We start from the raw sequence: 22558 nt of genomic DNA, 5'->3' as shown, positions 1-22558 counted from the left end.
GGCACCCATTGGAATCCCAAACTCCAGCTCTTTCCCCATGGTCAAATGATCGTCTGAGTAATAAAAATATATATTTTTCTTTTGGTGAGACCAGATGCTCTTCTGAAACACATCCCCTGATGCATCTTAGCCTTATAGAATGACATTAAAATCAAGGTTTGCCATTAAGTATCATTTTTTTTTCAAGAGTTCTTGCTTACAAGACACAGGTCATTGTCATGCTCATTTGAGAGCAATAATTGCACTTTCCTCCTCCGCTGTAACCTGTGTATGCTAGATAATATTGATAGATACACGTGGAAGACTATGTAGGTGGAAAGGACTACAGGTTTCAAATGGAAGAATCCTCTGTACTGTATGCATCCCTCCCAAATGTGGTCATTCTAGGGCAGGGTAGCCAACTATTCAGTTTCCTCTCCTAATGAGAGTTGCAGTCTAACAGCATCTGCAGGACACCACTCTGGCTCCCCCTCCAGTTTGATTCCAGTCAAAGCATCTCTGGCTGGTTATCACTGCTATGATGTGCAAATGAAATGCTCAAGGAACTTTGCAGTTAGGTGCAGTGCAGGATTCTGCGTCAAATATAGTTCTAAAACATATTCAAGAACATTCCACCACAGGTTCTCAGACAAGCCACAACTTCTGTACTGTAGGATAATGATAGCGCACACATCATTGACATGGATTGAACCTACAAAAAGGAAAAAATAAGACAATTGCAATTTCAGTGGCATTCTTAAGTTCAAAAATAGTGTCACTGGACTTTTCAAAACTGATGGTGCCCATCTGAAACTGCCCTGTGACAGAATGGTTATTTTGTCGTTGAAGTTATCTTACATTTGAACTAAACAGAATATAGTTCAGCATTCCCCAAACTACAGTAAATATGCTGGACCTGTTGCAGTCTTTAGGTCTGTTGTATGTTTAATTCAAAGACGTCAACACAAACTCTTTATTTTTTTTAATGATTCTCTTTTCATTTTACATTTTAAAAAGTTGCAAAAAGTCTAACATTTCTGGTCAGCTGTTTAATATACTGAAGCTTTACAAGAATTCCAGCAAAAGGGCCCTTTAGATGAATTGGGCATATGTAAAATCTCAGTTTCACTAATGATTTGGGGATGTCATAGTTTCCTTCTTCTTATGTGGTTTTAAAATGAAAATTTACAAGCGGGGAAAAAAGGAAGAAGCCAGCTTCCAAAGCCAACCAGACTTTGTGGAGGCCAATAAAAAAAAAATCAGGTCATTGCAATAAAAGTAAGGTTATCCATTTCTTTTTTAAGTTAAAAAACAACAACCTGTCTAAACACAAAGGTTTGAAGTTAGCCATGTTATTGGTATTATTGTTAACTGAAATCACTTTAGCTACCATTTACCCTTTCTTTCTTTCTTCTTTCATACATTCTAACATTTTTAGGAAGCAGTGCCCACACACAAATCTGTTCACATTTTATGACCAACGCAAAATTGGCTTACAGTCGTCTCTAAGAGGAAAAATAAAAAATGAGCAAGTGTGAAATTAAGGCACGCTATATGTTTTATTTTCCAGCAAACAATCTGTTTAACCTTTTCACAGAAATGAGAAAGTTAATTAGTTAGTGAGACTTGAGGTATCATCCCAATATTTGTTTACAAAACAAGTGAGGAAGCATGAAAGTGGCTTGGCATAACGTCTGGGGATGGAATGAGCCATAGCAGTGTGCTTTTTTTTATTGCCTCACATCAGATGACCACAGTTCTTTATTAGGCACAATAGTGTTTGAGTCCAGTGTGTGTTGCTGCTTTTGCTGCTCTAAATTCTACGAATCAACTGTAAATTCAATCTTTATTTGCTTTAACAACTTATAGGCTGCCTTTCAACATAAAAGCTTTCCCAAGGTGACTTACAATCAGCATATTTAGCAGTGTTTCTTAAACCAGAATCCAAACATTTTAGACTAAAAGAGCAACACAGAACCATTCCTAAACCAGAATAAATTTTTAACTATTCAAAACAGGGAGCTGTGATGTTTTTTTTTTCTTGGAGGCAAGAATTCAATCCTTTTGGACCTTGGGCTGATGACAGAGACCAGCATGTACATTCCTTTGAAAAAAGGATATGGACTTGTATGTCCCTTTATATATCAGCTGCCGTGAGACAAACCACCTACTATAGACCACCCCTCAGTTAATCGTGGAGTTTGCTTTGGAAGTGGAAATGGGCTCTCAGTCTTCCACATGCTCCAGGTGTTAATGTGGTCAAGTCCTGTGAAACTATAGGCACACACTGCTGAGATTCTTAGCTACTTCTCAAATACCATCTCAGCCACAAACTCTTTAGCCAAGGTGTTGTCCATTAGTCTTAGCCTCCCATCTATAATAATAATCCAAAATAATTAGGCACATGGTTCCCCAACAGATACAGCTTGTTTCATCCAAGTAACTTCTTATGTAATGTTGAGAATGCTGAACCCTGGAAAAGGTTTTTACTGGGCTCTCACCCCAAAAATGCCCCCCAGCAACTGCTCATAAGACTGACAGTTTTGGAAATGACACAACTTTTATAAAATGCCTAGCCAGCCAAACTTATAATGTGCACTTTTTTGTAACAGGCTCTTGGACTGTAAGGGGCTAATGATACTGCCATATCATACAGGGATATTGTAAGGTTAAAAAAAAAAGTACGGTAGTTGAAGTTATTTCACAGATTAAGGGCACCACGTGATTGAAAGCCTCACCTGCATATTTCTTTTGATGAATGGCATCATATCAACAATACCTTTCTTTGAAACCAACAATGCACCTATTTTTGTAAATTTTCAGGAACTCGCCAAAGAGAAAGTATTTAGTATGGCACAATTTTTATTATGGATTTCAAGATCCATGTGATTTTCAGTAGTGGAATAAAGAATTCATATCAGCTTGCTACTTTTATCCAAGAATGCTGTATTTTTACAGTGCATTTTATGAAACCTAAAATACAATTATCTTTTTTTTCTCTGGGATTCTGTTCTGTATATAGTCTCCAGCAGGGACCTAATTATTGTTGCTGATTGAGATATGTTTTCAGTAGATGTCGTACTTCTTTTAAGGAGTCACTTATAAAGGCAAGAAAAAAAGAAGAAGTCTAGGCTCAATATTCATGTTTTGAATTATCTAGACCAGGTGGGAATATGCAGTATACCTTGTACCCGTTTACAGTATATAGTGCAATGTTTCTACTTCATAGCCCACAAGAGGATTATAATATAAATTTAAAAGTACTTTCTTAGTGGATATTATGACATTTTTAAGCACTGAAAATATGACTGGAACAGTGTGGTGTTAACATTTTGGAAAACCTTTTTATAATAGAAATGCTAATATATGCATAAAAGTGGAAACCCAAAACCAAATGTTTTGCTGTATACTTGGGTCCTAATATCTATTTACAGTTCCAGATAGTCTGCAGCATTAGTTGAGACTCACAAGGGTTGGGGACAGGGCTGGCTCTAGGTAGACCCCCGGTGGCGCGATGCGCCAGGGCGCCGAGCCGGTAGGAAACCATGCTGCCGGAAACCATGCTGTGCCCTGAGAGGGCGGGGGCGCCGGAGCGATCTCCGCCGCTCAGCACCAGGGCGCGCGACCTGCTCGAGACTGCCCTGGTTGGGGAGGCGACATTTCCCCATCTTCCTAAAACCTTTCCCCTTTGTGTTATATAGTGTGTTGTTGTTGTTTAGTCGTGTCCGACTCTTCGTGACCCCATGGACCAGAGCACGCCAGGCACTCCTTTTTTTTTTTTTTTCCAGCTTAAGGTCTGTTTTAATTTAATATTTTTTCCCTGTACAGGATTACTATCTGTGCTGTGTTCTTTTTTTTTTTTTTTAAATAATTATTTATTAAATTTTCCAAAATAAACACATTTAAAACATTATACAAGACAAACAAACACATAAACAAACATTCAAAAATACAAACATCCCAAAAAAACATGCTCCGCCGAGCTTGACTTCCCTCCCTCCCCTCAAAAGGTTTTCTAATCAGTTCTTATCTCGCAGTTCCTTTGTATCTAATCTTTAGGGTCAATTCGTAGGATTTATTTCACGCCTGCAAGTGTCTTTAAACCTTTACAGTTCATTTCCATATAGTCCACAAATTTACTCCAATCCCTTAGAAACCTTGTCTCCCTCTGGTTTCGAATCCTGCTAGTCAGTCTCGCTAATTCTGCATATTCAATCATCTTTGTCTGCCAGTCTCCAATTGTCGGTAAGTCCTGGGTTTTCCATTTTTGGGCTAATAATGTCCTCGCCGCGGTTGTCGCATATAAGAAAAGGGTACTATCCTCCCTTGTTATCTCTTGGCCTATCAGTCCTAACAGAAAGGCCTCTGGTCTTTTGGGAAAAGTATATTTAAATATCTTTTTCAGTTCGTTATATATCATTTCCCAATATCCTTTAACCTTTTCACATTTCCACCACATATGATAAAAGTCCCCTTCCTTTTCATTACATTTCCAGCACATTCTATTACTCATTCTATACATTTTCGCTAATTTCACTGGAGTTAAGTGCCATCTATACATCATCTTCCAAACATTCTCTTTCAAAGCAGTACATGCTGTAAATTTTATTGTTTGGTTCCATAATTTCAACCACGCATCATATTCAATATTATGCCCAAAATCCTTAGCCCATTTTATCATTACCTCTTTCGTCAACTCATCTTTAGTATACCACTCTACCAGCAAGTTATACATTTTGGACAACAATTTCACTCTGCCCCCTAGCAACTCTGTTTGAAATTTGGACCTTCTCTCCTCAAAACCAATTTTTTTATCTTGCACAAATACATCATTAATTTGATGATATTGCAACCAACTCGTCAAATATACTTTCACCTCTTCATACGGTTTCAGTTTCCAACCTTGTTCCGATTGTCTTAGAAAATTTTCATATGTTGGTCTCTCACCTTCCATATTCACTTTTTTCACTATAATCACTTCCATTGGTGAGATCCACCATGGCGTCTTGGTCTCTAACAAGGCTTTATTTCTTTCCCATACTTCAAATAACGATCTTCTTATAACATGGTTCGTAAATCCTTTATGGGTTTTTTTCTTATCATACCATAGATATGAATGCCAACCTGCTCTGTTGTCAAATCCCTCCAAGTCCAACAAGTCCGTATTTTCCAATGTTATCCATTCTTTTATCCAACAGAGACATGACGCTTCAAAGTATAATTTCAAGTCTGGCATGGAGAATCCGCCTCTTTCGGTCTTGTCTACCAATATTTTATATTTTATTCTTGGTTTCTTCCCCTGCCAGACAAATCTTTGTAAATCTTTTTGCCATTCCTTGAATTGTCTTGTCCCCTTTATAATAGGTATTGTTTGAAACAAGAATAACATTTTGGGCAATACGTTCATCTTTACAGCTGCAATTCTACCGAGGAATGACAACTTCCTCCTATTCCATATCTCTAAATCTTTCTTTATTTCTTTCCATACCAATTCATAATTATCATTAAACAAATTTATATTTTTGGTTGTCATCCATATTCCAAGGTATTGTACCTTATTTACGATCGCAATACCATATCTTTGCTGCAAATCTTCCTTCTCTTCTTTACCAAAATTTTTTATCATCATTTTCGTCTTTTGTTTATTCATTTTAAATCCTGCCAATTGTCCAAATTCTTCAATCACTTCTATCACTTCAGCAACACTTTCTTTGGGGTTCTCTAAAGTTACAACTACATCATCTGCAAATGCTTTCAGTTTGAATTCTTTCGCACCTAATTTAATTCCTTTGATGGATTGTTTTTCTCTAATTCTGTTTAGTAGCACTTCCAAGACCGTAATGAACAATAACGGGGACAGCGGGCATCCCTGTCTGGTCCCCTTTGTGATTTCAAATTCATCTGTCAAAATATTATTTACTATCAATTTTGCTCTTTGTTCCGAATATATTGCTTCAATCCCATTCAGGAAACATCCCCCTACCTTCATCTTTTCCAGGTTCTTTTTCATAAAATGCCAAGATATATTATCAAAAGCTTTCTCTGCATCAATGAACATCAGCGCCGCAGGTTTATCTATCCTAACCTCCAAGAATTCTATCACGTCTATAATATGTCTTACATTATCTTTTAATTGTCGGTTAGGTAGAAAACCTGCTTGGTCTTTATGGATCAAGTCCTTCAAGATCTCTTTCAATCTTGTTGCCATTATGTCTGCAAAAAGCTTATAGTCATTATTCAATAATGAAATTGGTCTGTAGTTTTTTACATCTAAACCATCTGAACCTTGCTTCGGTATCAAAGTTATATAAGCTTCTTTCCATGTGTTTGGGGTCTTTCCTCCTTGAAGTATGTTATTCATTACTTCCACTAATACAGGGATCAACTGTCCATTCAGTACTTTATAATATTTTGCCGATAGTCCATCCGGTCCTGGCGCTTTTCCTTGCTTCATCTTCTTTATCGCATTCTGGATTTCTTGTGCAGTTATTGAGGCATTCAATATATTCTTCTCTTTTTCCATAATTTGCTTTAACTTATGTTTCTCCAAATATTCATTTATCTTTCTAACATCTTCTTTTCCTTTACTATACAGGTTTTTATAATAATTTTGAAAGGCCCTTCTGATTTCTTTTGGGTCTTCAATTATTTCTTCCTGAACTTTAATTTTGTTTATTATGTTTTGATTTTGTCTTTTCCTCAGTTGCCAGGCCAACCATTTCCCTGTTTTATTTGCCGATTCAAAATTCTTTTGTTTCATCTGCTTTATCTTCCACTCTATTTCCTGATTCACCAACATGGAGAATTGTGTTTGCAACATCTTTATATTATTCTTAATTTGCTGATCGTACGGTTTGTCGATCAGCCTCTTCTCATTCTCCATGAGGTGTCTCAGAATTTCTTGTTTCTTCTTTTCTTTATTTTTCTTTAAATAACTATTTTTTTGTATTAAATAGCCTCTCATTACTGCTTTACTTGCATCCCAGACTATATCTATTCCAGTTTCTTTATGCAAGTTCCAATGGAAATAATCCTTCAAGATTTCTTTTGCTTTTTCCACAGTTTCTTTATTTTCCAACACTTCTTCATTCATTCTCCATCTAAAGGAATTCTGTTCTTTCCCTCTCATCTCCAAGAATACTGGATTGTGGTCCGACAATGTCCGTGGCGTTATTTCACTTTTTGTTGTCCTGGGTACTAATTCTTTAGAAATCCACATATGATCAATTCTTCCCGAACTTTGGTTTGGTTCTGAAAAAAAGGTAAATTGTTTCGTCGTCGGGTATTTCACTCTCCATACATCTACTAGCCCCAGATTTTCCGTAAGTTCAAAGAACGATTTAGGTAATTTTCCATCATGCTTCCTCTTTTTTGTTCTGTCCAATTCAGGTATCGCCACTCCATTAAAATCACCTAACAAGATAATCTTTTGATCCATGTATTCCATTAAATCTTCCTCCAACTTCTTAAAAAATTCTGCCTTGTTTTCATTCGGTGCGTAAATTCCAACCAAAAACATTTTTTCTCCATAAAATGTTATCTGTACAACGATCACTCTTCCCTCTTCGTCTCTCGAGATCAATTTCGGATCCAATTTCTCTTTCACATAAAAGACTACTCCTCTCTTTTTATTAGCAATTGAATTTATAAACTCTTTTCCTAATCCTTTATTGATTAAAATATGACTATGTTTCTTCGCTACATGAGTTTCTTGCAAACAAATCACATCCAGACTCCTTTTCTTCAAAATATGTTCAATCTTATTTCTTTTCTTCTTATCATTTAATCCATTTACATTCCATGACAACACCTTGAGTGCCATGTTCAAATTCTATTACAAGATCTAATTTAGTCTTGGATGGGTATTTTATTACTATCTTTATCCTCTTCCTCCTCCTCCTCTGGTTTAGATTCTTCCCCCGATTCTCCTTCTTCTTTATCTTCTTCCTCTTCTTCTCTCTTTTTCTCTTTTTTCTTCTTTGGTCTGACGTCTTCTTCTTCTTCCTCCGTCTCTGCAGCCAAAATTGCTAAACTTGGTTCCAACGGCCCCAGGAACTTCTCATATTTCCTTAGAAATTTCCCGATGTCTAACATACTCGTCAATATATGTTTCTTCTCTTTGTAATAGAACATTATTCCTTCAGGATACTCCCACTTATGTTGTACTCCGTTCTTCCTCAGTAGAGACACCATTGATTTATACGCGTCCCGTTTGCGAAGGAACCTTCCCGGTATTTCTTTAAAGACGATTATGGGTCTTCCTCCGATAATTAACTTGTTAGTAAAACTTAATTTCAAAATCTCATTCTTCATTTCCATTGAATTGAAGATCACCAAGCAATCTCCTGGTGCTTTTCTTGCTCTGGCTTTGGCCGATTTTACTCTAATCCTAAATGCAGTGACAATGGAGTTACTCACTTCTTCATCTGTTTTCTCCATCCATTTCGCTAGTTCTGCGGTGATTTTTGCTTTAATATCTTCATCTTGTTCCTCTGGTATACCTCTTAATTTCAGATTTAATTGTTTTTGCTTCATTTCCATCATTGCCAAATTATCCAACATCTGTTCATGGGCCTTATCTAATTTATCAACTTTTTCTTTCACCTTATCCGATTGTTTCTTGACATCTCTAATTTCTTTCTGATTTTTCTTCACCGCTTCATCAGTTACTTTGGATCTCACTGTTAAATCCTTTATTTTTGTTGTGAGGTCCCCCACTGCCCCTTCCACCTTTTCAAATTTTTTATCTAGATTATCCTGTACTTCCCCTAACTTCTTTTCCATGCGTTTCTCATTTTGTCTTAATTCATCTTTAATTTTCTGCCATAAAACGTCCAGATCCTTGACTTCTTCTTGCTTTGATCCTCTTCTCTCTGATGGTGTTGCCGATCCTTTTTTCCCATCTTTAATCTCTTTTCCTGCCATTTTTCAAATTATATCTGAAATTATAATTTTATCCTCTAGGTGGCGCTCCTATTTCAAATATTACAAATTTAAAAAGATGTAATACCCCAATGTCCCCCAGGTGGAGCTCTAATACCAAAATTATAAATGCATGCAATACTGGGCTAACCCCCAGATGGCGCTCTAATACACTTCCAATATACTTTCCAAATAATCATGCAATAATTTTCTGCCCACCGGGTGGCGCCCCTCTTCTCCCCTCTCAGTACTTTTCCATCCACCACTCAAACAATGCAATACACAGATATAGTTTTGTCTATTGTTCTATTAGTTAGCTTCCCTTTCCCTTTCCTTTCCCGTCTTCAGCCACTCACTGGCCTAATCCACCACGGTACCTGTAAAAAAGAAGCCAAGTCCCGCAACTCTTCAGCCTCTTGATGGCCTAATCCAAAATTTTAGAGGGAAAATATAAACTTTAAACACCAAAGCCACAGCAAGTCAGAACCAGGTCTTCACAGGAGAAATCAGGCGTCGAAAATCCAAACAATAAAAGCAATGGAAGGAGGGGGTATAACACAAAAGAGAAGATAAATCCTCTTCAGCCACTGCTGGCTTAATCCACTTGGATCCTCTGCCGATCCCAAGGGAGCGAAGAGATCGGGTTTCGCTGCACTCTCCAACAAAATAAAAGTGTGTGTATATATATATATGCAAAGCCCACCGGCTAATACATACAGTTAAATAGGTTCTTTCCCCTCCTCAGTGTTGCTACAATTTAAATTCTTTTCCACCTTTCACTCCCTTCACCAAGGGTTTAACAAAGTTAAACGTTGCTACGTAGCAGACAAGTCTTTGAGCTGAAATCAGACACTTATAGCCTGAGGCTCACAGCAGGGTCCGTTTTCCCAGCAAGAAGACAAAGTAACTCTTTAAAGAACTCCCATTCACTTCTTAAACAAAAAAAAAGAACAGCTGCCTCGTTACAAAGTAACAAAGGACTTTGGCATACCTCACTCAGCAGGCAGTTTCACTTTTGAGTTCTCCATTCCTGCGATTTCACAACTGCGTCATAGACACACCGCTGCTGGGACGGACTCCCTTTTTGCGCCCTCAGCCATCCAAATTCGCCAAATATCTCAGGTAATCCTTAATTTCCTTCTATATATCACGAATTTATTCTTTTTTGGAAGTTCACCGCTTCACATCAGGAGCCAGAGACTGCGCTTAATGGGGCTAGTGGTCTTCTCCCTTTCGCGTCCGCAGCTCGATCCCTTCCTCGGCTCTTAACAGCAAAAAACCGGGGTGCAGGAGAGCACGCTGGATGCCGCTGGGTGCCACGACCCCCAGGGTAACCCCCCCTAGGGTTTAGGAGGATCGCAGAGCCTTTGCAATGCCTCCGTGCGCCCCCAAAAAGCTCAGGACTCCCCGAGGGGTTGTCCTGCGCTCCCTTTAAGATGTCCGCGGGAACCGGAAGCCTCAGCACGCCAGGCACTCCTGTCTTCCACTGCCTCCCACAGTTTGGTCAAACTCATGTTGACTTTTTTCAGAAGTGTTACTTTGGATAAAGATCTCTGGCCAAATAACAAACAACTGTACAGCAATATATGTTGCATCTATTGCTGAACAATTTTTGTTGTTAGATTACAAGGGAAATGATACATTACATTCAACAGCCATTTAATGACATCACTCTGATAGTGTTACCTGTTTTAGCTCATTACATTTCAAGTCATTGTGATAGAAAAAGTTTACAGACTTTCCCCCCATTAGTCCATAAATTAGTTTTGTGCTGTCTGAAGTACAGGTGAAACTCAGAAAATTAGAATATTGTCGAAACGTGCATTTATTTCAGTAATGCAACTTATTATTTTTTCTTTTTCTTTTAATTTTTACAAATGCTTTCTTTTGGAAATTCCACAGTAATAAAACAAATAGTTACAATAATACAAAAATAAATAAAAATAAACATCGCTATTACATTTCATTAATTACATTCCATTTATAATTGACCCGCCTAACGACAGATAATTACAATTACAACAAATAAAGGCTTGACATATCTTGCTTTGCATGTCATGCATCTATCTCATATATTGGTTTCACCTTTTAAGTTGCATTACTGAAATAAATGCACCCGTATTTCCTTTTGTCCTGAATCTCCTACCATTCAGTTTCATTGGGTGACCTGTTTCCTGTATTATGTCATACAGTTTGGTCATGGCCACTAGCTTAGATAGCTTTGAAAAACGATTAAACAAATTAATGGAGGAAAAGAAAGAGTATTGTCTATCCACTTTCTCCACGCCATGCATAATTTTAAAAATCTTGTTCATATCCCCCCCCCCAAGTTGTCTTTTTTTCCCAAAATGAAAAAGCCGCAAGCATTCTAACCTTTCTTTATAGAAGGGTTGTTCCAGTACTCTTGAGTTTTTACTACTCCAGATAATTTAGTATCATCTGAAAATTTGGCCACCTCAGTGCTCACCATAACTTCAGATCATTTGTGTAGAAGTTAAAAACAACAACCAGTCCCAATACAAATCCTTGGGGGATTTTACTTTTTACTTTCTTCCATTGTGAAGACTACCCTTTTATTCCTACTCTCTGCTTCTTGTTCTTTAACTTTAATGACAATGTCTGTTAAGTTTACTCCAGAGTCTGTGATGAATGACTTTGTGAAAAGCTTTTTGAAAGTTTAAGTATGCGGTGTGTACCAGATCACTCTATGAGCATGCTCAAAAAACTCTTTTTAACGTTTGTGGACTTACCTTTGCAGAACACATGCTGGCTCTTCTTTAGCACCATTTTTTTTCTTTAATAATGCTTTTAACCGCTTTGCCTATCTGCTATTTGTATGAGCAAGTTGCCCCACATAAGATTCATCGTGGTACGGTCAGCAGTATAGTATCTGCTTGGCATGCTTGGCAGAAGCCAAGCTCAATTCCCATCATCTCCACACAGGGCTGGGAATGGGAAACCCCAAAGAACTGCTGTCAGTAAATGCACACATTACTGTTACACGTCACCCCAGTCTCTGAGAAGTGAGAGAATCCAGGGTTTCCAGGCACTTACCCAGGTTCAGTTACCTTGGAACAGGGGCAGAGGAAGGGGGTGTGGTAGCTGTGGGCCACCCCGGGTGTCACCATTGAGGGGTGTGACAAAATGCTGGGCAGCACTCACCACGGGGCTTCCCTCTCCTGGGAGAGACGCGGTGGCTTGGGCACGTGCAAGCTCCACATTGCCCAAACTGTTGACCTGCTGCCTCTCCCCCAGCTGTAGGGTGGCTGAGTGGGAGGAGGCAGGCAGACTGGAGGCCCTGCCCTCACCCTGCCCCTATGGGTGGCTTGCTCCACTCCTGGGCGCTCTGCCCGAGGTGCCCGAGCAGCTTCCTTCCCCACTGCCTTGGAATGAAGGCCAGCAGAGACACTGGTATCTTTAAGATATATGGTTTTATTTACACACCTGGGCATAAGATAGATGGACTCACAGCATTGACACTTTAACAGATCTTGCTTCTTCATTCATCACTAGTTTTGATCTACCAAAGAACAAGCATGTCTCTGTGTCTCCAGCTTTCCAGTCTGCTTCTAACTCAGCTCACACTGTTGTTGTTTAGTCGTTTAGTCGTGTCCGACTCTTCGTGACCCCATGGACCATAGCACGCCAGGCACTTCTGTCTTGCACTGCCTCCTGCAGTTTGGTCAAACTCATGTTCGTAGCTTCGAGAACACTGTCCAACCATCTCATCCTCTGTCATCCCCTTCTCCTAGTGCCCTCCATCTTTCCCAACATCAGGGTCTTTTCCAAGGATTCTTCTCTTCTCATGGGGTGGCCAAAGTATTGGAGCCTCAGCTTCAGGATCTGTCCTTCCAGTGAGCACTCAGGGCTGATTTCCTTAAGAATGGATAGGTTTGAGCTTCTTGCAGTCCATGGGACTCTCAAGAGTCTCCTCCAGCACCATAATTCAAAAGCATCAATTCTTCGGTGATCAGCCTTCTTTATGGTCCAGCTCTCACTTCCATACATCACTACTGGGAAAACCATAGCTTTAACTATACGGACCTTTGTAGGCAAGGTGATGTCTCTGCTTTTTAAGATGTTGTCTAGGTTTGTCATTGCTTTTCTCCCAAAAAGCAGGCGTCTTTTAATTTCGTGACTGCTGTCACCATCTGTAGTGATCAAGGAGCCCAAGAAAGTAAAATCTCTCACTGCCTCCACTGACTACACACTGACTACACTCCTATTGTTCTCTCCCTCTGGAAGCTAGGTGGGGGAGGGGGAGGCACACCCATTTCCTTCCTTTTCCTCACCATCACTTAGTTGTACCTCTTGCAACCTAGTCCATTCTTTTGGGATGCTGATGAGGACACTTAAGTGGCCAGCTAAGGCCATGGTCTCACCAAGAAATTTGTCTGACTTGTTCGGCAAACTCCTCTTGTTAGATTGTCACCTCACAGGATCCAGACTCGAAGAACTGGAAGGGACTCAGGAGATTATCTAGACTGACCACTACCAAATCTACAACATTACTGGCTAAGATGAACCAATGATTTGACTTGGTATAAGGGTATAAGCTGGGTATAAGCTTCCCATGTTCCTATGCACAATCATGGTGACACTTTATCAAGCAGCAACAATTACTTCTTCTTCTTTCGCGATCACTCGTAGCTGAGTAAGATTGTCTTCCATGAATGTGGTCTTAACAATGTGTCCATGAGGCCAATTCTGGATCCACACATCGTTCCACAGTGGGGACATGGGTTTCCAGGTGGGAGTTGATCACGGTGAGGACTTGCCAAAGATGCCTTCCTCTTAGCTTGTTTCTCCCTTTCGTCCTGAGTTGGTGCTTCTTCAAAGTCCCTGATGCCTTTGGTGAAGGCTGTTCTCTAATTGGAGCACTTGCAGGCCAGTGTTTCCCAGTCCATACTACATTATTTTATATTTGCTTTGAGAGTGTCTTTAAACCTCTTTTGTAGTCCACTGGCATTACACTTTCCATTCTTAAATTGGGAACAGAGTACAGTAGTTGCTTTGGAAGATGATAATCAGGCATGACCATTCCAATGAAGTTGATGTTGAACTACATAATCTCAGTGACTGCATGTTTATGGCTGGATCATATGAATAGTGCCTCTGCCTCTGCAAGAGCACCCAAATGGTTGCATTATTTTCTGATGTTTTTCTTGCCATGATCCGATTTCCCCCATGTTACTTACAGAGGCCAAACTGGCCTCCACTAGAAGTTGGGCATTTAGTGTCACTGATCCCATGCTGTGGAACACTCTTCCAGCAGACATTTGGCAAGCATCCTAGCTTTTGACTTTTAGGCTGACAGACTTATGCAGTTGCTTAAAATGTTATTGATTAGTCTGTCATTTTAAGTGTTGTTCTGTACTGTTTTAAATACCAGTAGTGTTTTGCATTTTATTGGATACATATTGTTGTGTACTGTCCCTATATTTTATGAGATGGTGGAATCTAAGTACTTTTATTAATGAATGAATACATAATAGAATAATTGAGTGGAAAACTGGGGAAAAAATGGAATAAGTAATAAATAAATTTAGGTAAACTACATCACTGACAAGCTCAGTAGTAGCTCTGCACACTTCTGAGGTGCTTGTGTGGGGACTTATAACTGGCATCTCTCTCTCTCTCTCTCTCTCTCTCTCTCTCTCTCTGTGTGTGTGTGTGTGTGTGTGTGTGTGTGTGTGTGGTGTTGTCATGAATTCATACTTTTAGGAAATTCTCTCTCATCCCTTCTGACTCAGACTCTGTGTGTTATAAAAGGACAGGTGCCTATTTTATGCTGTCAGGAGAGGACAATAAACAATATATAAAACAAGGTATACATTGGATTGAAGTTTGGAATTGAAGACAAAAATAAATATCTGTTCAATTTTTAGATTGTTTCCTGAATCGATTTAAGAACATGAAAGGGGAAATGTAACATGGTCAATTGCACGTAAACAGAGATTTTCTTATCCTGCTAAATGCAGATAGTGAAAATAGGGCTTTCTATGCATGCATATTGGTACACATGTTAAACTTCCATGCAGTTGGGAACCCTGTACAATCAGATTAAATACGAAGAATCTGTGTACTTTTCACTGTACACACATACAAATGCAGTTCTTGCTTTAATACAGAGGCAGAGGCAGCTAACCTGATCCTATAATTTGCATGTGTTTTGTATAGCTGTGAAGCCAAGCATATCAAGGGGCTATAGTGTTGGGGCTTTGTTTGTTTGTTTGTTTGTTTGTTTGTTTACTGCAGTGGATATTCCTTTAATGAATACAGAACAGGTGGGGTTTATTGGAGAGAAATTCAGCAAAAATAGATTTTTACTTGTATGAAGTTCTGACTGCTGAATTTTTGCCTGTTGGCTGGCTGTTAAAAGTAGTCAGAAAACAGTTGCAGTTTGTACCTTCTTCCCAGATCGAGCTGTTCAGAGCTCAAACTAGATAGTAACATTCATCAGCTTTCTTTTCTTGAGAAATGATGCCATCATGTGGCCATTTTTATGTACACATTAAAAAAAATCAGGTGTTTTGAATTTTCCTTTAGCTAACTTTATTGCTTATAATCCATCAACAGATTAACTACCACGTAAAATAAACAGTATCTTAATTCATCTAATGTGTTACTTAAAAGAATATTAAATTGAATATTAAATTGATTAAATTGATTTTAACACAGATAAATAATTTCTTTGGAATTGTTAATGGATAATTGGCAATAGTGCAATAAGATCTGAAATCATTTTACAAGGAGGAGTTCTGATTAAGTTTCTTTTCGAAACTGACACTGTTAATCTTCTTTCATTTACATCATGCTTACATCTGAGCTCTAGCATTTTTTAATAATCAGATTTTACTTTTCCTGCATATTTTAAAGCTACCTAACAAGAATATTTTGGAATATGAAATTTTCTGAATTCTCTTTAGTTATTAGGGTTTAGTCTAATAATTAGTCAGAATTTTGCTAGAATTATACTTTTGGTTTGCAACTGTATGCATGCTTTTAATATAAGCATAGCCCATTATGGAAATAAGTTAAGTTTAAGTCAGGAACTCAAGTCCAATTATCGGTAACTGAAATCTAGTATTCTATCTGAATCTACAGCCTTAGTCACCCTTGTAAATCATAATTACTAGGCTCTGTGCAGCTCCAAGTAACATTTCATGCACACTCAAACACTACAATTAACTGTTCCACCATTCAGAATTCAGTACCTTCCTCTTCTTTTAAAGTGGTTGTGTTAGCATAAAGGATCTGACATAATCTGATGTTTCATTTCAAACAGAATGGTACATGCATATTCCTATTAGTAAGTTTTAAAGGGATAACAAAAACATTTTCCAGACCCTTGCCCACAGAATAAAATCCCCTTGTCAACCCCTGTCAGCATTCTGAGAGTATGACACATGTGCACAATCTGTGTTATATCACCCCTCCCTCCAGGCTATATGACCATTCATTGCTTGCTCGGGTAAGAATAGCCTTTGCATTTTCACACCCTTTCATTTGTGTGCCATTTCTGAATCAACCTGCTTTCACAAAAAGGAACAAACTCTTATACAGTAGTTTCTCAAGCAGAGTCCATTGGGATTTCTATGTTGATATTCACTGGGCAAAAGAGGGTCAGTTAACAAAGGCAGCTTCAATTCACAGAAACATTTCCCACTGTATTAACTTTAAAGAAAGTGGCAGGTCTGTGAACAGAATGAGACAGGAGTCCTTTCTTCTTCTTTGTTCTGAATATTCTATGCAGTGACAATTAGGTGAGTGAGTGAATTGATTTGTATATTTATCAGTTAAAGAATATATCAGATGTATGGATTATTTATTTGGATGCCATTTTTAAATGAATGTTCTTAGTAGCCTGCGATGCACTTCTTTACCTTTGGCTTTGTTTTGTAAAGGTGTCTCTTCATTCCGCTCACTTCCTGATACTGAAATTGATGAATAATGAAGTGTTTGATTTAGTACATGTCAAACGTAAGGCCACTCTGAGACAGGATTAACCCAAAAGGTTTGAAGGCCCCTGCTTATCATTGAACTGGGCTATTTAAGCCTATTTTTCACACTCATTTTTGACAAGATGGCTTTTACCAGTCATTTTCAGATGGCAATCCTTTCTACTGGATGTACCACACCTGGTGAGACATTAGATCCATGTCATCATGTATATTTCTCATGTACTGGAAAATGATTTCTTAAACAATTCTCTATGACATGGTAGATTTCAGCTGATGAGGGTACAGTTAGAAGCAATTGCCACTATGCAACAGTAATGAATGGAAGCCAGCTGTTTTGCAAAAGTGGTTGCAAAATCTGGTCTTCCTTTAGGAACCTCTTTTCTTCAGGGGATGAGTTTCTTAGGCATATTTTTTCTCTCCATCAGTCTTGCTTTTCTTTACTATTTACAAATTAATCCCTTTTCCTCCTCTTTTTCTTCTTTCAAGAGGGCAATTGGGGGTGGAGACATGGTATTAACCTCTGTCCTTTGCAAACATGGATTCAAACCCTCACTTCTGGAAGCAAAGTTGCTGAGGGTAGCAGCTTGAAATGGGCAGGGAAGGGTTTAAATATCATCTCCCTTCTCTGCTCTGCCCCTCTGAAGTGGATTTTATTCTTTGAAGGAAATAATGTTGAGGGTTTAATATGCAGATTTGCGTTTCAGATGTAGTTAGCCCATAAGACCCTGTATTTCAGGAGTTGTGACTTGCATACATACTATCGTCTGTTGTCTGGGTATGAATATATTGAACATATCTGGGGACTTGGGAGAAGATGTTTGCTTTACACATAGAAAATTTGCTTATGAAACAAAAGTGGGTGGGGTTTTAAATTCTCTAGACCTCTTATTCCAGAACAATTTTGCCTTTCACATTTAACGTTTTAATTGCAGGTTCTGAATAAAGGTGCATTCAGAAAGGGCACAGTAATCAAATGCAACTATAGTTCTTATCCCGGCAGGCAATGAATGGAGGTGGGTGGCAATTAACATACGTTATGTTGAAAACACTGGGGTAACACTGGTGAACTAAAAACAATTGCTACATGAAGTGTGAAGTGGCTCCTAGACTTAAAGGAATTGTATCATTTCCAATGAGGTCCTGGTGGTTCTCGATAGTGTAGCCTACCTGGCGGCGGCGGCGGCAGCAGTGGGACACTGTGAGGATTCAGAGGTTTTCTGCAGAGCAGGCTCTATTGTTGCCCAACAGCCTCATGTGGCAAATGCTGGAGTGGGGGTGGGAGGACAGAAAGTGTTTGAGAGCAGAGCTAGTCTGCTCCCCTTAGGGAGAGTGGAAGATGTTGTCGCTTTACCTGTGTGGAAATCAGATTCAGCTGCCATTCCAGCCAGTTTCTGTACAAGTCATGGGAGGGCACCATCTTGTCCTAGGCTTTGGGGAAGCCCTCAGTTTTGGTCTCTTAATTTGAAGCTGGGCTGGCCAACAGCTGTGTCATTAGATGCCCTTCCCTTCCCCTGGCAGTTAAGTACACTTTACCCCACCTCCTCACAGATGATAATGTGGGTGCCAGCTTAATTATTAGATGTTTCATCTGGACTACAGCTCCCATCAGTCCCGGCATCATATTTGACAGGCTCCATCAGGCCTCTTTGCTCACTCCATCAGCTCTGGTGTGAAGGCCAGCTCCATCAGACACCTCCTGTGCCTGAACTGTAACAGTGGGTCATTATAGGAGCAACTGTTTAAGAATGGGTGCCCGAGTTTTGGGTTTGATTTTCCTGCTCCCTCCCTGTCCCTTTTCCCTTGGATGTTGTGGGTTTGTTTATTGTAAGCCTGAGGGTAGGGACTGCCTTGTTAGATCCAAATGTAGTAAAAAATAAAAATAAACACAAACCTGTAACCAATGTCTTAAACAATATTGCTAGATTTTCTCCCAGACATAGTGGAGCAGTAATTCCATTGGCATAAGGCCACGAGAAGCATTCATTTATCAATAATTAAACTGCTATGTTTCTACTATGAGAAAGTTAAACAAACCATTACTTAGGCTGGCATTAAAATTGGTTTCAGTACTGGTAGATAGTAAATATTTTGATCTGTACATCCACAACTAAATATAGTTATGCAGACACTTCTTACTTCGTCTTCCATATGTGTTTAAAGGGGAATGTGTAGGAACATACATGTTCTCCTGTCTGTATTTCTGAAGGCACTTGGAAAGAACACTGAACTCTTCATTTCTGGGAAGGCGAAATGGTTGGCATGATTACCTAATTCACTTTCTAATTAAGGAGGCTACGCACACCTCAAATCTTAGTGAACTTTTATTTTTTGCATAAGCTTCCTAATACTGTATTTTTTAAAGCTGAGCAAGAAAATTCAGAACTGAAGTTTTCCCACACTAAAGAATTTCAACATTGCACAATGGGGGAGGCGAAACATGCCCGTATCAGCATCTCATCTGCCTTTCTATTGTGCCTTTTCCATTACTGCAGGTAACATTAGTTGCAAGGGGATGACAGAGCGCATTCATAGCATCAATCTCCACAACTTCAGCAATTCTGTGCTCGAGACCCTCAACGAGCAACGCAACCGTGGCCACTTCTGTGATGTGACGGTCCGCATTCACGGGAGCATGCTGCGCGCCCACCGTTGTGTGCTGGCGGCCGGCAGTCCCTTCTTCCAGGACAAGCTGCTACTGGGCTACAGCGACATTGAAATTCCTTCTGTGGTGTCAGTCCAGTCAGTACAAAAGCTTATTGACTTCATGTACAGCGGGGTGCTACGGGTCTCACAGTCAGAGGCCTTGCAGATCCTCACAGCAGCCAGCATCCTTCAGATCAAGACTGTGATTGACGAGTGCACCCGGATTGTGTCACAGAATGTGGGCGACATCTATCCAGTGATCCAGGATTCTGCCCAGGAGACACCGCGAGGAACTCCTGAGTCAGGCACTTCAGGACAGAGCAGTGATACAGAGTCCGGCTACCTGCAAAATCACTCACAGCACAGTGTAGACAGGATCTATTCAGCATTGTATGCCTGTTCTATGCAGAATGGTAGCGGAGAGCGTTCATTCTACAGTGGAGCAGTGGTCAGCCACCATGAAACAGCGCTGGGACTTTCCAGAGACCATCGTATAGAAGACCCAAGCTGGATTACACGGATCCATGAGCGCTCACAGCAGATGGAGCGGTATCTCTCCACTACTCCAGAAACTACACATTGCCGGAAGCAACCACGTCCAGTTCGGATCCAGACCCTCATGGGAAATATTCACATCAAGCAAGAGATGGAGGATGACTATGACTACTATGGACAGCAGAGGGTACAGATCCTAGAGCGAAATGAATCTGAAGAATGCACTGAGGATACTGATCAAGCAGAAGGCACTGAGAGCGAGCCCAAGGGGGAAAGCTTTGACTCGGGAGTCAGTTCCTCTATTGGCACTGAGCCTGATTCTGTTGAACAGCAATTCATAACTGGTCTAAGCCGAGAAGGTCAGCAAGACCCTCCTCAAGCAGAACAAAATGATGCTTCTGCTGAAGGCATTCAGCAGCAGCACATAGATGCCAACTCTTCCTCACCGGAGAGAGGCAATGACATTGAAAGGGACAGCACACTGCTCACTGTAAGCAACAGTACTGAAAAGGGGACTTTGCAGCCTTCTATCACTACAACTGTTGCCCAAACATTGCCAAGCACCCAGCTCTACTTACGCCAGACAGAAACTCTCACCAGCAATCTGAGGATGCCGCTGACTCTGACCAGCAACACACAAGTCATTGGCACAGCTGGCAATACCTACCTGCCTGCACTGTTTACTACACAGTCTGCTGGCAGTGGTCCTAAGCCTTTCCTCTTCAGCCTGCCCCAACCCTTAGGCCAACAGACACAGTTTGTGACAGTCTCCCAGCCTGGTCTGTCAACTTTTACTGCTCAACTGCCAGCCCCACAGCCCCTGGCTCCTTCTGCAGGCCACAGCACAGCAGGTGGGCAGGGTGAAAAAAAGCCTTATGAGTGCACCCTCTGCAACAAGACTTTCACCGCCAAACAGAATTATGTCAAGCACATGTTTGTACATACAGGTAAGTGTGTGGCTCTTATTTGTGAGGCTGTAGGCTCGGGGAGGGAAAACATTTATGAATATGCAGTCGGTTAGAAGAGATATTTTTCTATTTAACACCCTCATGTTGTATTTTAATAATAATAATAATAATAGGTCATATGATGCTGAAAGAATTCCTAATTGTCTCTTTCAAATCTTATTCTCATATATTGTAAAAGCACACCAGTTTGTTCTCAGACAAGTGGAGAAAAAAATTATTACAATTCTTCTGAAACAATATAGAAAGAGAAGGAAAGAACATTAAAAAGTCAGATAAAATGAGGCAATGAACAGGAAGGTAGGAACTCTAATGGGATGGAAGAATGGGGCAGCTTCAGAGATGCAAAGGTGAAGACTGCTGGTTGCCCACCTATGCAATACAGCAGCACATCTTCTTCAGAACAATTGAAATGCTAGAACCAGTAAAGTTTTTTATCATAAGCAACTTTTACAGCTGTAAATATCTTTGAGAACTATTCTAAAAACCCTAAATGTAGGATCTTTCATGCCAAAAACTGGTTTCATCATGAATCCCGGATAAAAATAAATCCCAAAGTATGCATTTCCCAATCTTTGTGGGAAGGAAATTTCAGTGACCTAGCTTGGAAAACTGATAAGTTTGAGAAGTGGGCACTAGCCTATGAAAAAGCAGGCCATCAAACATTGTCAGTTTTTAAGGTGACATGGGACTCCTGCTCCTTATACTTTCTTTATTTTGTAATTCAATTTCTTGGCCAGGAAATTACTATAGTTACTTACCTGGCAAAAATTCATTGCTGAAAGCTACAAAGTGAAAAATGTAACTTCCAGTGTAAACACACCTTTAAAAGCATTTCCTTAATCTGTAAAGAGAAGCAACATTGTCCATTTGGTTGGGAAGATAAATGCTACCAAAGGGAGTTATAGCAAGGTGCGAGGGGGCAGTATAGTATATTAGGAGACTGTGCCACACCTCACCAACTGTCACTTCTAACATATATGTCTCATACTTCCCTATGGGTGCAGCTACAGCAAAGGCATGATCCCCTAATTCCATTTTTGATGTCTTGCTATAAAGTAGCTACCAGTTGCTGCTGTGTGCTACACAGAGTAGGCTGAACCTTTAGCCAGGTGTTAACTTTGAAATGTATTAACCAGGGCTTTTTTCTGGGGGGGACGCAGGGGTACACATACCCCTAAACATTTTGTGCATTTAAGTTTGGCCTCATTGAGGGGCAGTATTTCAATATGAGTAGGAAAATGAGAGTGCCCCCTAAACATTTCTAAGGGGGGGAAAAGCACTGGCATTAACAGAAAGATTTTGTATGTTTTGAATAATATATTCCCCTTTATTAACATGATTTTTAAAAGTGTTTTAACTGATATTCAAAATTGCTAGCTAGCTAAATAAACAAACAAACAAACAAACAAACAGTAATCCAGTGAAGCAAAACTCCCTGGCCTGTATGTCCTGTGTTAAAATATAGTGTGCTCTAAGGAGGTTATCTAACCTAGCTATGCATTAGTATCCATGGCACAACAAAACCAACAATTCTTGTAGGCTGAAACAATACTGACAAGAGAAAGACAAGAAACCATCACTCCGTTC

General features: G+C 39.7%; 2 protein-coding genes across 29 annotated transcripts in view; one reads left to right on the top strand and one right to left on the bottom strand.

The window, feature by feature from the left end:
* Window positions 1-22558, bottom strand: part of QTRT2 (queuine tRNA-ribosyltransferase accessory subunit 2) — a 179659-nt gene that overhangs the window by 43903 nt on the left and 113198 nt on the right. The window lies entirely within an intron of this gene.
* Window positions 1-22558, top strand: part of ZBTB20 (zinc finger and BTB domain containing 20) — a 520201-nt gene that overhangs the window by 470553 nt on the left and 27090 nt on the right. For all 28 annotated transcript variants that reach the window (XM_035115408.3, XM_088668206.1, XM_035115410.3 and 25 more), the window contains one exon: window positions 19358-20950. In XM_035115408.3, coding sequence (XP_034971299.1) covers window positions 19358-20950 — 1593 coding nt within the window. The remainder of the gene's footprint in view (window positions 1-19357; window positions 20951-22558) is intronic.

The sequence above is a fragment of the Zootoca vivipara genome, chromosome 4, assembly GCF_965207765.1.
Source record: "Zootoca vivipara chromosome 4, rZooViv2.hap1.1, whole genome shotgun sequence".
Taxonomy (NCBI): domain Eukaryota; kingdom Metazoa; phylum Chordata; class Lepidosauria; order Squamata; family Lacertidae; genus Zootoca; species Zootoca vivipara.
Note: the sequence above shows the minus strand (reverse complement) of the source record. Positions and strands in the feature narration are given on the sequence as shown.